General features: G+C 41.5%; 1 protein-coding gene across 2 annotated transcripts in view; it reads right to left on the bottom strand.

Annotated features, from left to right (window-relative positions):
- SEPTIN7 (septin 7) overlaps positions 1 to 16,739 on the bottom strand; it is a 54,973-nt gene that overhangs the window by 16,343 nt on the left and 21,891 nt on the right. For both annotated transcript variants that reach the window (XM_061442993.1, XM_061442994.1), the window contains exons 3-6: positions 9,145 to 9,251; positions 3,483 to 3,583; positions 2,747 to 2,881; positions 243 to 360 (exon numbers count right to left, since the gene is read on the bottom strand). In XM_061442993.1, the coding sequence (XP_061298977.1) occupies positions 243 to 360; positions 2,747 to 2,881; positions 3,483 to 3,583; positions 9,145 to 9,251 (461 nt within the window). The remainder of the gene's footprint in view (positions 1 to 242; positions 361 to 2,746; positions 2,882 to 3,482; positions 3,584 to 9,144; positions 9,252 to 16,739) is intronic.

The raw sequence follows: 16,739 nt of genomic DNA, 5'->3' as shown, positions 1-16,739 counted from the left end.
AGTGAATTATTTCACTTGCCAAGAATCATACTACACTTCAAACCTCTTCCCCTGAGGATAGAAGCAAGATTATTTCACCAAGAAATATAATTAAATCTAGAGATATAAATTACTTTGCTTTGCTGTCTCAAGTCATTGCTGCAGGGTTTAAACTTTGCATGCAAGAAGTTAAATCTCACCATTTCCACAGGGATCAACTTGCTAAATTATCCCATGCTGTAAATATCAATCTTTCAACTCACCTGTTTTTTAAACTGTTGGCATTCCTCGGGTGTAAGTGTGTCTGCTTTGGCAATGAGTGGAATGATATTCACTTTTTCATGCAGGCGCTTCATAAACTCTATATCCAAAGGTTTAAGTCTGAAAGACAGCATTAGAACTTTGCAATTTATGTTCATGAAACAAGAATGTACAAATGAGTTGAGATTTGTCCTGACAACTACTCTTAAGACACTGATTTATGAATGGTAGATGCTTGAATGAAATTCAAAAGGCTACCTACAACTGCTATAGGAAATCCCCTAGCACTGTATAATCCCAGAGGAATGCACTGTTAGTATTAATAATAGTCACAAGACTTTTGCTAGCTGAAACTACACTCATTTAAGTAAGTGATAAGAACTTCCTGCAAAGGTAGTAAAGCTCATGTCATTAGGTGGAAGACAGTCCCATTTGAAGCCTGGCTGGTAAGAGTTTACAGCTGTGCATCACTCTGTACACAGACACTGTTTCAGTTTCTGAAAGTCATGTTTCTTTGTATGCTTCTTCCTGAAAGTTTGCTCAGATTTTTATACATTAGGTTGCAGAAGACAGCAAACTGGCCTGTGTACAAATGAAGTAGAAATACCTCATCTCTAAATCACACCACAGAACAAAAAGCCTACTGTTAAAGCGGATGACAACTACAACACCCACCCTATGGGGATATAAAACCATCAATGTACATCAAAGTGGTCAGTACTTCCTGGCTGCTAAAGCAAAGCCACAGAGGTTTTGTTGCGTTAATGCTTCAGAATTATAGTAAGTTCAGTCAGGCTTAAAGGATTAATTTAAAGGATTTAACAGGATTATTTCTCATATAAAAGAAATTAGGATTAGAAACATTAAACCCACATTCATTTATTACTCAAATTTAGCTTCTCCTCCAAACCATACATAAAAGAATAAAAACAAGCTAAAGAACGCATACTTCACTTCAACATTTTCTACCAGCCACCGAGTTTCTCAGCATGTTTCCATTAAATAACAAACATTAATGCACATCTAGATTAAGAGCACTGGTTTGGCTACCCATTCACCTTCATGTACTTTCCCTCTGACTTTTATAAATGCATGAAAGTCATAGAACACACAGAAAGTAAGTTCCCTTACAAATGTTTTAATTCACACTTGACAGCTCCCATGTGCTACCGTCTGCACAGGAAACATGACCAAAGACTGCACCACCACAAAAACCAGGTAGGAAGTTAGCAATGTCCTTTCAGATAAGAGTATCTCAAAGATGAGAGGAATGCCAAGAGCAGCACCAATTTTCTCCGTGCTCCATTTGTTTCTTGAAATAGATGACCAACTCCAAGCATTTACTCAGGTAATTGAAAAACACTAAGGAAACCTAGCTCACCTTTACATGCCTCCTCTGCCCCAAAGTAACACTGAATACCTGCACAAGGAACATACTTTTCCAGCTTTTAACCTTACAAATCTAGTGACCAAAACTTACCTAAACAATTTGTACTTCCCACTGGTTTACAAGTTAACAGATAAAAGGAGGGTGTGTGGGGGGAAGACAAATGTTATTTTGAAGAATCTCAAAGCTACCTCAAAAAGAGATTGACTAAAGCAAGCAATGAATCATCTTCCCTTCACTTAAATAGGGTTTTGACTTTGCACACTCGTAAAACAGTGTATGCAAAGGATTCAAGTGTCTGAATTTAAAACTGAAAAGCATTTTGAGCACAAATGACAGTACAAACATGCATGCTAAACTGTAACAACAGAAACTGTTTCATTAAGCAAGGCTACATAAGAAAAACTCTTCTCCACCCCCCAAGATTTCTTTCCAAAGTTGAAAGGTGCAGCTTACGAGTATCTGACAAATTTAATGAGTTGTAACACAGTGATAAAATGCTAACCAACGAACTTCAGACCTAGTCAGTCTGAGTCTAATACAGCCTGGAAGTGCAGTTCTCTCTCTCTGCCACTAGATAGAAGTCTGATCAAGTTAAAAGCTAAGCAGGGGTGGAAGACTGCATGATTAAATAAACATCCAGAATGCCTACACTGGAATTGTCACTTACAAACCATTACACCCCAGGTGAATTAAAGCATGCTTACAAAGATGCATGAAACTTCAATTTATCATTAGTCAAAGGGAGGGAGGAAGAATGGAAAGGAAAAATCCTGCTGGCTCGAAGTGCAAACCAGTTTCTCCTTCTAATGGGAACAAAACCAGACATATGTTACAAATAGGCAGAGCACTTGTGAACACCTGGATGGTTTTAATTTTTCTAATACTATTTTTCATGTTAAGCAATTAATGTGCAATCCTGTTTCCTGGTGTTCCAACTTACTGCTTGTCTGGCTTGCTGATGTTTGACTAGCCAAAGTAAGCTCATCTTCGAAATACAGCATGCTCTGCAGGCCATTACAAAAATCCTATCTGGAACTCTACATAACTAAGAATGCCAAATTTGGATGATTACCAGAGATAAAAGACAGAGAAAAGACAAAATACAGTAATACAAACCCATGTCCTGAAGGAGCAATGAAGTATAAACAACACTGCACTCTATTATCTGGCATCTGACGTCTGTTCACTCGAGATTCTGCATTCAGGTAGTCCTCAAATTTACTATCAATGTAGTCGATAACTGGCTGCCAACTGCAGAGGTTACATGAATAAAAACCTGTAAGTTATATCATTTATGTAAAAAAGTCTGTCTTTGCTAAGAAAGAGATGTACCCTGCTTCCCCATGGCTTGTGTGCATTTGGGGGATTTGGTTTGGTTGTTTTTTTAAATTAAAGGTCTTCAACACAGTTTATTTTAAGTGACCAGCTCCTCTACACACACCTGAGTTACACAGCTCTGAAGATACAATCCTTGAGTTCACTGAAAAACCCTCTCAAACACAATTACCTTCACTGTAATAGCATTAAATAGAACACTTAAGAACAGTAGCCAAAGGAACACGCTATACTGGTCACATCTTGTGACAGCACAGAACTCTGCTCTGCACACTGCATGAGTGGATAGAGAGCCAAACGCCCCATTCACTTTAATGGGACAAGCTGACAGCATTTCAGTCAAGATCTAGAGGTGCTTGGAACTACAGTTGTTAAAAGTTTTTAGCTAACAGAGAAGTTTAAAAGCATTAATATTCTAAATGAAGATCAAAGCTGCATTTAAGAACATGTCAGAAGGCGTATCTCGCACACACAAAACACAAGTCAATTATTGTGGGAGAACAGACAAACATCTTACCAATTACTATTATCCACAGCATCTCCAAATCCTGGTGTGTCAACTATTGTAAGTAGTAACTGAACACCACCCTCTTTGATTAAAACTTTTGACTGCTCAACCTGTAAAATTAATGAGAAAAGATCAAACTTTGAGCAATTTAGTCACCCATCATAAACACTGAAAAGCATTCAAGGAGTAAGAAGTCTGACATTGAATTGCTAACTTTTCTGCTTCAGAGGGATACTGGCTCCATGTTTGGCTTATAAAATCCCAGTAATTTGATAATAATTATTTTTTAAAGAACAAATGGGCAATCATTTATATAGTCAGTGATAAAAGAACCCAGGTAAGGCATATAGTATAGCTTTATATTTTAACTCCTATCAAAGCAGGAACAACCCTAACCACGTGCTATCCTTGATGGAATTGTCAACGTTGGTCACCTCAAAGAAAACAACACTTTTCAAAACTAATCCTTCCCCCAAGCATCTTAGACACTACATTTCTAGTCCCTGATAATGCTTTATTAAGAACACATTTATTCTTCAGCTAGTATAATGCTTGGGAAAAGAATCACAGAAAGCAACGGCTTCCTGTTACAAACAGATTGATATTGGAAAGTAATACAATCTAGCTGCAATCTGCTGAGCTAGACCTCAAGTGATCTGTAATGGATCGGGTCCTGTTACTTCAGATCACCAATGGAAACCTGGCTCAGAAGGTAACTGCATCAGCACAAAGCATGATGCAAGACCTGGGTGTGGGAACTCGCATCTCACGCTGTGACCACCCATGTGCAGCACGGCTCAGTCAGCTGGGAGCCAGCACATCAAACGGATGAAGCATGTCATGACACAGAAAATACAGGCTAAACAGCAAATGGACTGCTACCCACTTCTGTCTTCTAACACCTCAGTAATTGACAATGCCAAGGTCAGGTGTATCTGCCTGCAAAAGCACTTTACACCACCATCATTGAATCAGTCTGCTCCACAGCAGTAAGAAATGACAAACTCAAGTTAGTGTGCTGGCGCTTGCCAACTGCTCACATAGTTAATCATAGCTTCCCCCCCCCCCCCGATATTAAGGCAATTCTTCTTGAATCACTACTGATGCAGTGTTCTGAATATTGATATAAGAAATCAACCACACAAGCCATTTATTCAGAGCCACACAGGTGTTGGCAGACATTGATACCTACTTGTTGCTCACTGCTTAACATTTGTTAAGCCTCCTGAACCTCAACTGGGGAGAGAAAAGAAAGTTAAATACAATTAAGTGAACATCTGCAAGAAAATTCAGTAATGAACTTTCAGAGAGAGGAGAAACTTGGATAATATATCCTACCTGGATGGTCTCTTGACCAGCTCAAGATTTGAGAGATCATATCAATGCTGCTTAAGCACTTGCACATCCCTAATTCTATAGATGAAACACTCTCTCACAGCCACACCTGAACACCGCTGTAACCACTTTGCAATCACTGGTATGTGATGCAATGTAGATCTACAAGATAAATGAACACTCTACCAGAAAGTCCAAATAAATACCTCTTGCACAAGCAGAACACTGCTTCTAATTCAGAAAAGAATACACAAAACCACAGAAAACAGTAACCTGACTGCAAAGAAAGCTCTGTATTCAGCTTCCAAGTATGCTGGATGCTAATTTTATCTACTCATCAGTAGGGATCTTACCTGAGCCAAATCAATCCCTTTCACTGCTGGGTCTCAAAAAATAATTCAACTGCAATATGGCTGTTCACAGCATGCAGTTGTCCTGACCTGCATCCTCACCTAACAAAAACAGAAAAAAAAGAATCACAGGATCCCAGACTTGTTTGGGTTGAAGGGACCTTAAAGCTCCTCCAGCTCCAACCCCTGCCACAGGCAGGGACCCCTTCCACTAGAGCAGCTTGCTCCAAGCCCCTGTGTCCAACCTGCCCTTGAGCACTGCCAGGGATGGGGCAGCCACAGATTCTCTAGGCACCCTGTGCCAGCGCCTCAGCACCCTCACAGGGAAGAGCTTCTGCCTAAGAGCTCATCTCAGTCTCCCCTCGGGCAGGTTAAAGCCATTCCCCTTGGCCTGTCCCTACAGGCCCTTGTCCTAAGCCCCTCTCCAGGTTTCCTGCAGCCCCTTCAGGCACTGGAGCTGCTCTCAGGTCTCCCCTTCAGGAGCCTTCTCTTCTCCAGGCTGACCCAGCCCAGCTCTCTCAGCCTGGCTCCAGAGCAGAGCTGCTCCAGCCCTCCGATCAGGTTCACACCCCTCTTGTGTTGGGGGTCCCAGTAAGGCAGCTTCATAAAACAAGAGTCCCCAACATTTGGCTACAGAGATGTTAGTCACAGAAGAATCCAAGTTGGGGTGGACTTGAAGGCCACCCGACTCAACCTGCTACTTCAGCAGGAGTTACTGTGATGTTAGGAAGGTTTTAAAGAAGAAAAAATAGTAACAAATAAGTAAAAACATAATGATGCACCCATACCTGCCTAAGACACCACCAAGTTACCCTTTTACTAACTGCACAACTCCTACCTTTCAAAAATGTCCAGTCCAAAGCCATGAGAACCCAGGAACACATGCAGTGCTTTAAAAACTGATGTTTTAATTGTGGTAAATTCCTTCCCACCCCAAGTGTTCCACAGAGAAATGTTATTGTACATAATCAATGCCAGAACTCAAGACAGCAATCCCCAGCCACACAGTCAACTCAGCCAAGAGTTTACTATTCACAAGCTTCAGCACACAGGAGATTAACTTCTGATTCCTCACATTCCTTTTGCTATCTTGCATACAGTAACCACACAGCCCCTCCTATAACCAAACTCCCTGCAAGTATAAGAAACTCCTAGCACTTTCAGAATATTAGAGATGATAATGTTAAGAGCTGTACTCTTGCCAAGCACTACAAGGTATCAGCTTTATTCTCCAGCACAAAAATGCCCAGCAAGAACCATTAAATGATTAAGCACTCACAGTGGAATGCTTTTACAAAAGAAGCAATTAATAAAACATTATCTTGAATGTGTGTTTATAGCAAAGGAAAAGGAAGGTCAGGAGAGCCTCAGAAATGCCACGCCAAACATTTTTCCTGATTCTGTATGCTTGGAAGCTTTAAGTATGGCTGAATTGGTGAAGGACTCTTCTGACAAATGGCCTGCTCAACTGAATCCCTGCAGACAATGCAGACCTTACTGCATGGGAAGGGTTTCAATTCATTTCATGCATTCATGGAGGTATCTTGCTACCAAAGAAACATTAGTTATCAAATTAAATGTCAGACGCTTGTGTTAAGGACAATCAGACCACATGCAACATATACTGTAAGCAGTAGAAAGCCCTAGTAAGAGACAGTAGGTGAAGAAGGTGCCTCTGTAAAGTAGCATTTTTCTAACCCAAACTGATGTGTCCATACATGGTCAAAGGCACAGAAAGCAGCATCTGGCAAAGATCCAGAATATCACTGTAAACTAATGTCATTCATAGTTAAGCATCCAACTGCATCCTATCATCTGATGTGCAAGTATTCCAGAGGGATTCACGGAAAACATTAGTTCAAGTCTTGGAATTTAAAGCTTTTTAATCAAAGTCTCCTCCAAACAGCCATTTTCCCATGCACTCCAGCCAGCTGGGTCACGCGGGTCTCCTTGGCAGCTCCTGCACAGTGCTCAGGACATGAGGCTTGTTACAGCTTGGCTGCTTTTAATGGATTAAACAAGCCTTGATCATACCCCACTACAGACACTCAAATAACCGTCAGAGAAAACCTATTTCATACCCATCATTTCTGAAGAAGTTCCGTTTGAATTCATCTGACATTGATCGGTTAACTGCTTTTCTGTCTTTTCCATGGAATTAATACACAGGACCTGCCCCACCAAGCTGCAAACTGTGACCGTTTTCCAGCCCAAACCACAGCTGGTGTTTATCTATGCAAGAGTCTCTTGTACAATTCCTGAACAGTAAGTTATTCCCAGCATACAGGAACAGGCAATTATTACCACGGAGATTTTAGGATGCTCTGGTGGTCTGTCTCATCTCTACCCCACAAAACCCTTGACATCCTTAGAAAGGTTTAAATTGGATCCATGGGATTTGTGCTCTTTGCCAAACAGCAGCTCCCACTGGTAATTCTCGGATTTCAAATTTGACTGGCATCATCTCCACATCATATACAACGCTGCCAGCACACACAGTTTTCAGGGGTGTAGGGGGAAACAATTTTATCCTCACTTAAGACAGTGACACTGAAATGAGACAGTTTCAGTTTCCTTCTTAAAACGGTACCCTTGATTTTTCATTCATCACAACAAGGAGCTGAAGGAAAAGCAATGCTGCGCTACAAATATACTCCAAAAGAAGAATACTCGTTAGGTAAAGCAAGCAGTAGTTTCTAAGGGGGAAAGTAGTCTTTAAATACGTTTTATTCCTATCACATTATTTGCTAAGTCATAATAAATCCCAATTCTCTACTGAAAATAGGTTTGGCAGCTCTTGGCCACCCTCAGGCTTTAGCCCACACAGTGGAAGTAGGAAAAAAGAACCAAACCACCTCTGAAGAACTCAAAAAGTCAGGATGAACAGACTATCATCTCATCTCGCCACCTAACAGATGAAAGCACTTAACTCAGACTGGGAAACTCTGCACACACAGTTTTGGTTTAATTTTTCTTACCCTGATCCATCTTTAGCCAGGGTGGGACCAAGTTATCTGTGAAGGATGTCTCAGCGGGTTTTGTGTTAGATTTTATGTAACTTCTATTTCTATTAATATTTTATATTAATATAAAATACTTTATATTAAATATTTTATATTATAAATAAAATATATATAAAATCTAAAAAATATGGTTTTTATATAAATAAAATATTTTATATTAATATAAAATACAATCTTCCAGAGACAGGGAATCTAATCCTCAGTTATTTAAACCAGAATTCAATGAACATAACCTGAATTGCATAATCACAGTATCCCAGACTTGTTTGGGTTGGGAAGGACCTTAAAGCTCACTCAGTCCCAACCCCTGCCACGGGCAGAGACACCTTCCACTAGAGCAGCTTGCTCCAAGCCCCTCTGTCCAACCTGGCCTTGAACACTGCCAGGGATGGGGCAGCCACAGCTTCTCTGGGCACCCTGTGCCAGAGCCTCAGCACCCTCACAGGGAAGAGCTTCTGCCTAAGAGCTCATCTCAGTCTCCCCTCTGGCAGGTTAAAGCCATTCCCCTTGGCCTGCCCCTACAGGCCCTTGTAAAATGTCTCCCTCCAGATTTCTTGTTGGACCCTTTAGACATTAGCTGTATCCTTTAATACCTGGTTTCTAGAAGCCTGTCTTAAATAGTCAGGGGTTTTAGCGCACATCTACGTATTTCTACAGATACACTCAATACCTTATTTAATAATAAAACATTCAATTTCCAAACAGGACTGCACCCGTATGAGGTTTGTAAAGTACAGGCAGTGCACAAAGTACTTCAGGGCTCCCCCACATCAATACGCTACAACTTTCAGAACCTGGAAGCTTTGCATAGCTAAGGTCACTGAAAGACACCCCGAGTCTTTCTTAGTGATTCACACTGTGGCGTAACTTATTTGAAATATAGGTGCTTATGTGACAACTGTATCACCTTAGATTACTATACTGCAAGTTACATTGTTCAAGCTGCAGTTCCCCCCGACATACCTGGACAGTCTTTTTAATTCTGTGTGAAGGACCTGGATACTCTGGGGAATACAGTTCTGTTAAGAATAATGAGTTGATTAATGTTGATTTTCCCAGTCCAGATTCACCTGGAAGAAAACAGAAGAGGTTCAGTTAAACCAGGAGCATCACACTGAACGCCAAAACAGCTGGAACTAAATTTCAAATACTCTTGAAATGTAATACCTCAAAACATTCACTGTGTTCTAAGGCTTTGAGAATCTATTGTCTGTTCCAGTTTCAAGAAGACCCTGCAAATCCAACTGTCACTGGCAGATTCTAAAGACATTCACTGTTCTGATCACATTAGGTACTGAATGCATTTAGCACTTCTCCATTGCTCCCATTACAATACACAAAGATGGTATTACCCCACATTCAATGCCATAAAGAAGCTATCTTCCTGGTATGCCTTCCTAGCATGATGCCAAAGCAGACTGAGCTATTTCAAGTATTATTTGAGAGTCTTATTATCAGAGAAGGGGAAAAAGAAGGGCAGGGGTGAAGAGAGTTTGAGATTAGTTTGGTCTAACTACTAAAGCCACAGGAGCTAAAATGGAGTTTCAGAACCATGCGGTTTGCCTGCAAACGTTGTTGCTGGGGCAGCAAAGGGGGACTGGATTTTGAGTTTTGGTAATTTGTTCACAAGGAACAGTAAGTCAGCCTCGTTAAAGAACTAAAGAACCTGGAGACACCACTGCCATGACAATCCAAGCCAATACAGTCACAATTCCCACAGTAAAGACTACACACACCCCACTCTCCCCCATTTACAGCTCCATAGAAACAGGAATTTCAGATCTACTTATGACAGGATTTTAAAGACAAGCCTTTTGCTCAGTTTTCTATTGTAAAGAAGACATTTCAACATGACAGGGCTTTGAGTAACTTGGTCTAGTGGAAGGTGTCCCTGCCCATGGCAGGGGTTGGAACTGGATGAGCTTTAACGCCCCTTCCAACCAAACTATTCCGTGATCCTGTGACAATTCACACTGGCATGAGAACTAAGGGGAAAAGTGTATTAAAATGATGTTTTCTGTTCAAGTTTTCAGATGCAGTGCTGTTAGCTAAATAAAAAAAAGACTCACACAGAGATTTGCTCTTAAATTTGGGTGCAAACTACATATTGTCACTGAGGGAGGAGAATGGGCTGCACTGCCTCACACTTTGAAAAGAAAAATCTAACTCACTAATCCCTTCATCCCCAACAAATTATTGCTCATTTAGAGACTAAGCTCTGAAAGCTTCAAAACTTGCCTTGAAATCAATGTCCTGGGTTAATGCAAGTCATTGAGAGTCATGAAACAAAAAGCAGTTCCCAACTTCAGCAGACAAGCCCTTGTCTCCACTGTAATAGCTGGCTTGATTTCATCCACCAGCTAGCTGAAACACATCAGCCATCTCAATTACAGTGGCATAGCACAAAGTCTCTGCAGCACCAACCAGAGAAATCTGATTAGAGAGACTGCAAACAGATTAGCAGCTGAGGAAACACTGCAACCAGAGCTCCTGCAGGCTGGCTCCAATAGCAGCAGGGCTTGCTCTCCAAAGCTCACCCTGTCCAACACATGAGCCAGCCCAGGCTGCAAGCACAGCCTGGAGACAGCGAGGAAGGCAGGCTGCAGCAGCCAAAGACCAAAGAGATACTCAAGTTCTAAGCTCAAGATAGCAGAGGTGACACCTGAAGCAGAAGGGACAGGCTTGCTGACAAGCATTTTGTCACTGCCATCACAGATTTTACCTTTTCTGTGGTCAGATGCAGTCAGTATTTCAGAAGGGCATGATGAATACAGTGCCTAAATATGTCTGGTTGTAAGGCTCATGTCTTCTGCACTCCTGTGTTTGCAAGATCTTTAGGGCAGGGTGAGCCGCAGCTGAGAGGCTTCCCTACTAAGTTTTCAGAAGCTTCTTTCTATTGCAAATTACTTGTCCACCTGGGTTAACAGTTACCTGTCAACAGTCAGCATCTTCATACAGATGGCCCATGGCACATCATTTGATATTAACCTTGGATAACAAAATTTCTTCTTCTATGAACAAACCAACTAAGCCAACACAGCTTCTTTTATATTTCAAACATATTTCTAGGGGGCTCAAAAGAGACCACCAGCAACCACTGGAATTGCCTGCAAACCACGGTAACTATCCTCACTTGCTTTAATGTTATTCTGGAGACTATTTAAGTATGCAGAATTAACAATTAAAAAACTGGAACAATGAAGCACAATCACAGAAACAGGGGGAAAGCAGTGCTCTGGAGAAGAAAAATAACTAACTCAGGTTGGTCTCACCTGAGCTACATAAATCTTTCATCTTTATTTCCAAATCACTACAATAACCAGTTAGAAAATCTGTTAACAGCAAAGTAGCGAGTGTTCAATACATGCTGGGTTGGGGTTTTTTTTCAGTTCAATTTCTATCCATCGGCTCTTGTTCTGACTTGTTTTTTACTAAGCAACTTAAACTCGAGCATCTCTTACCTCCGACAACAGAAGTGAGTTGCTCTCCTTAAGTCCTACTGGTGTTGCATTTCTCACTGTTCATTCTGGTGGCACATTGAGCACGTGGCATATTTCCGACCTCCTCCAACTTTTCAGCCTCTGCCATTCTTACTCAAATACCTACAAGCAGTCCAACACAACCCAGCTTCCAGCTTTATATGTAACTCTTACTGGAGAGTTTTTTACTGAGCTCTTTCCTCATTCACATATTACATCTCCTGATAAAGAACCACGCTGCATCTTCCATATCACTCTGAAAATCCAAGATCAGTTTTCTACTGTTCATAGGATTTTGTTTTCTAAAATCCGAGCCCTGAACTGAAAACCATGACTTACTTTCTTAGGTGTATGACCCCATGTCAGAGAGTTAATTAAATACATGAAGTGACCAAGATCATTAACCAGTACTGAGTGTTCTCACTGTGCTGTCTGCATGTTTTATTTCCTACTTTTTCATTTAATAAGATTTTCTTGCAGAAATAACCAGAGGTTTTTCTATTCTTTACTAACAATTACTTGGCTTTCTACCAGACAAACAGTATTTCATGCTCATGCCCTGTGACAGTCAACTGCATTGCTGAGAATGTGACCACGTTTAGAGTTACTTGATACAAACAGTCCAACACAAGCTGCAGTTGCTTTACTGCTTTATCAGAATAAAGATAGCTAACATTATGTTTCTTCTCTGATGTAAAGGAGCATTTAGCGCATTTGGTAACCCCAAAAAGTTACTCCAATGAAATTCAACAGAAAAATGCTGTTCTTCAAAACTTACATGCAGAATCCCAGAATCCCAGCCTGGTTTGGGTTGAAGGGACCTTAAAGCTCCTCCAGCTCCAACCCCTGCCACGGGCAGGGACACCTACCACTAGAGCAGCTTGCTCCAAGCCCCTGTGTCCAACCTGCCCTTGAACACTGCCAGGGATGGGGCAGCCACAGCTTCTCTGGGCACCCTGTGCCAGTGCCTCAGCACCCTCACAGGGAAGAGCGTCTGCCTAAGAGCTCATCTCAGTCTCCCCTCGGGCAGGTTAAAGCCATTCCCCTTGGCCTGTCCCTACAGGCTCTTGTCCAAAGCCCCCCTCCAGGTTTCCTGCAACCCCTTCAGGCACTGGAGCTGCTCTAAGGTCTCCCCTTCAGGAGCCTTCTCTTCTCCAGGCTGACCCAGCCCAGCTCTCTCAGCCTGGCTCCAGCCCTCACAGGATCTCCATGGCCTCCTCTGGCCTCACTCCAACGGCTCTACGTCCTTCTGGTGTTCGAGGCCCCAGAGCATATTCTATTTTTAGCAGGTGAACAATTTTTTTTCATTGAATCTTTTCCATTTTATGAATTCTAATGATTGTGATTTGCTTAAAAACACAATCCCATCAGTTCAATGCCTGTGACTCAAAGAGGGGTAAACAGCTTGTCAGAAGAAATAAATAATGTATTTCATCTTCTTTCATCCTTCCACAATGACCAGTTATGCTCAAGACAGCACCTGCAAGCTTTATGCAAACGTGCAATGGCTTTGATTCCCTCTAATACACAGGTTTTGCTTTGATACGGAAAGGAAACTAAAGAGCCTGAAGTACTCCAAATGGCATGATGCAACCACGCTCTTGCCAATGGGTAACGATGCTCTGCCATGTCATTACAGACGACCACAAAAATGGAGACTACAAGATGCTTTTAATCTGAAGTCTGATTTTAGAAGCTTTCATGCAGGCTAGCTCCTGCCTTCAGCACACTATAAAACATGAACCAACATTTCCATGAACACACAAGAACATCCAAACGAAACCCATCAGGAGAAGGGTTGGGAGCAGCACCATGCTATTACTACACAGCTGCTCCCACACAGCTCCAGCTCCACACAAGACGGTGTCATGTGAAACCCTGCTAGAAGTCCAACTTTGTGTTTTACAGACGTTTATAAAGGAAAGAAAGCCAAAGCTCCACCATTTCACAACTTGCATTTGGAGCATAAATTATGGCAGTAACATCTGTTAGAGTCACAGAGCTGATCCTCACAAAACAGAGGAACAAGGAAGTCTACCAGCAATGAACCTGCTTTTGCCCACCAGCAACTGCATCGACAGCAACAAGATTTCAGCAATCCAGGTACAGTAAGACAATTCAATCAACTTTCTCAGAGCAAATCTTGAATGTTAAGTGGCTGGGGACAGAATCTTGGTATATTGTTCCTGTCACAGATGCCATTTAAATAATTTAGAAAAGCCATTAAAAGCAGGGAAGTACTTCAGAAGAATACTGCAACAGATTCTAGAAAGCCTTTTTCAAGTACTATTATTTCCCCTCAAAGCAGAAGCAGTTTTAGCTTTCTACAACTGACAGTTATAAATGGCAAAGAAACAATGGCTGAGCTTCACAGGTGAGATTTTAGCTGCTGCCAATAGAAATGGCTCCCTTCTTCCAACCCACCACTTGCACTAGAATTCATAATGCAGCATGGTGAGGCAAGAAGCAACCCCGCAAACCAGGGCTCAACGATGGGAAAATGTGGCAAAGAAGACACCAGGGAGACAAGGAAAGTCAAATCTACAGGCGCCCAAAAAGAGGGGAGGACAAATACAAAAATCTGCTTTTAAAACCAGACCTCTTTTCTGCAACAAAACAACCATCAACAGTTCACAAGTCAAAGAATTTGTGGCACACCATAAAGTCACGTTTGCTCTGCTTATGTATCTAGGCTTTGCTGCTGATAAATAGCATGTCTGCAAGGTAGCTGTTTCAAACAGGATATTACTTAATTAAACATGAGGCAAAGGAAGCCAGTTTTCAGCATATTAAAAGAAAGTTCTGCTCTAGTAAAATCAAGGAACCAAAATCAAGTTTCCCTTCATGTCAGGTTCTTCAACATGACTGCAGATGAAAAGGAACCACCTCAGGGCATTGGTTCACCCATACAGAGTACCAACAACAGCTGAAACATGACAGCCTGGCGCTTCAGCATCCAAGGTTGCATGGAATTATGAGCCCACAGTCAGCAGCCCATGCTTGCCAAAGCTCACCTCATTTCGTTTCTTTTTTGTATTGGTTAAAAGAAAACTGTCTGCTCAAGCTGTAGCTACACTGCAATGCAGCTTCAGAGACATTACAAGCATCAGGGAGTTGTCAAAACTGACCTACATGGAAAATGTGAATGCACAAGCTACCTGTGAAATAACTGGGTTAACGGAGTCAATCGGAAATTACAAAACCTGCAGAGCTCCAGGACAACACACCTTCCATTTTCACAGGCTTTGACAAAGCCAAAATAAAGAGCCTTTGTAAGAAAGGAAAAAACCCACACTACTTCAAAGTGAGAGTAAGAGGAACCAGAAGAGCCATGAAAAGATGCTAAAGGAGGATGCTCTCTTGAAGGCTGAGGAAACAAACATACATCTGAGACCACTACTGCTCGCTCTGGAAAAAGCATGTGTCTAGAGAAAGCTGCAGAGCTGGACTTACTCTCTGGAGACATATAGAGTGACAAATACAATTGATCACATTCCCCAATTCTATGAACTAAAAACTTCCCCAGTTATGCGAATTAAAAAAAAAAACAAATATAGGAACACAACATTTGCCATCTGTGCATTACTACTGACAATTAATTGCAAAGCATTTCTAGTACCCCATTTCTAGCGTTTGCTGACTCAAGAATGAAAGGTCTATTAATCAACAGCTCACAGACTGATTACTCACAGTAGGACCTTTCATTACTTGGGCAGAAATAAAATCCACACATGCTGATGAGAAAATAACAAGACAGTGATTGGGACAGAAAGATGAAGCAGGAGGCTACTGAAAAAATCCGTCCAACTAGCACATCTAAGGTACAAACATCACAGAAAATTCCAAAAGGGTAAGAAAGAATTACTTTTATTTTCAGGGAAACTAACGAGTCTCTACAGAACTCTACAAAGAACACCTAGATTGACTTGAACCCAACACTGCATCAGCTCTTCCCTTGAAAATATATGCATGAACACAGTAAAAACTACTGGAAGTAAGTGTTGAGTGCTCTCAAAATACCTCAGGTGGGATATTCTACTATCCACAAAAATATGTCAGAGGACTGACCTTTGAAGATTTCTAGTCCAAATTTCATTCGATACCTTATACCTTGTCTCTTGATGCCTTCTCTCCTCAGCGTCTTTACAATCACTTGCAATTGCAGGGAGCACAAGGGAAACTATATTAGGACAAAACACTTAACTGGCACAAGTGTCAAAAGAAAGATACATATAGCTGGGTAGAATTCTGCAGATTTACCCCAGTGGTATTCTTTTGGGGGCAAATAAGGAATGAAAAGTTAGGGCAATGATATTTACAGTCAGTGCTAGTCAAAGGAGGACCAAGAGGATGGCGGAGATGTGCTCTCCTGGGTACGCTGCTCCCGCTGGTAAGCGGGCTTGGTAAAATACACACATTTGATACTTCAGTTACTTGTGGGTGGTTACATTCTTTTGTTTCCATAAGAGAGTTTCCACTGTAGTTGTCAAACTACATTTTATCTCTAACAAAAGCTGAGATAGTTTGGAATAAGCTTGTGTTGTCAAGACTACACTCTTCTTAATATGGTGAGGAGAACAGTTGTGCAGAAGGGCTAAGCCACTGCTTCCAAATTGCTGTCACCACCATTCAGTTTTCTAATAACTACTTAGAGGAAAACTGAGCTGCTTTTGGAACCAACAACAGAAGCATACACTTAAAGCTGAAAGGAAAACAGACAGGGCTGACGATAAGGTGATATCCTAAGACCTGTCTGGTGCGCTTGCTATGTTTTGGAGCAGACAACCATGAAGGACAGACATCGGAGGTGGACAAGTAATCCTTCTGGAATTCTTTCCAGCTAGGGAGGACAAAGCCCAGACCCAAGGATGCACAATCAGGTACGTCACAGTCCTTTTCGAAGGAGGGGGTGACATAAATATTTTCTCCCATAACCTCTTAAATCATTCAGTCAAATGCAATGTAAAAGAAAAAAAAAAATCCTGGCTTGGTAAATTAGGGAAAATCTGACATGCTCTTTTCTCTCTCAACATCTGCTGAGCTGTCAGCTATTGGTTTCTGCTGTGCCTGGCTCTGATG

Source organism: Pezoporus flaviventris, unplaced genomic scaffold (genome assembly GCF_033815535.1).
Source record: "Pezoporus flaviventris isolate CSIRO_AGI_PZ_B2104156 unplaced genomic scaffold, CSIRO_AGI_Pfla_v1 ptg000267l, whole genome shotgun sequence".
Classification (NCBI taxonomy): Eukaryota; Metazoa; Chordata; class Aves; order Psittaciformes; family Psittacidae; genus Pezoporus; species Pezoporus flaviventris.
This window is presented reverse-complemented; position numbering and strand designations above follow the sequence as displayed.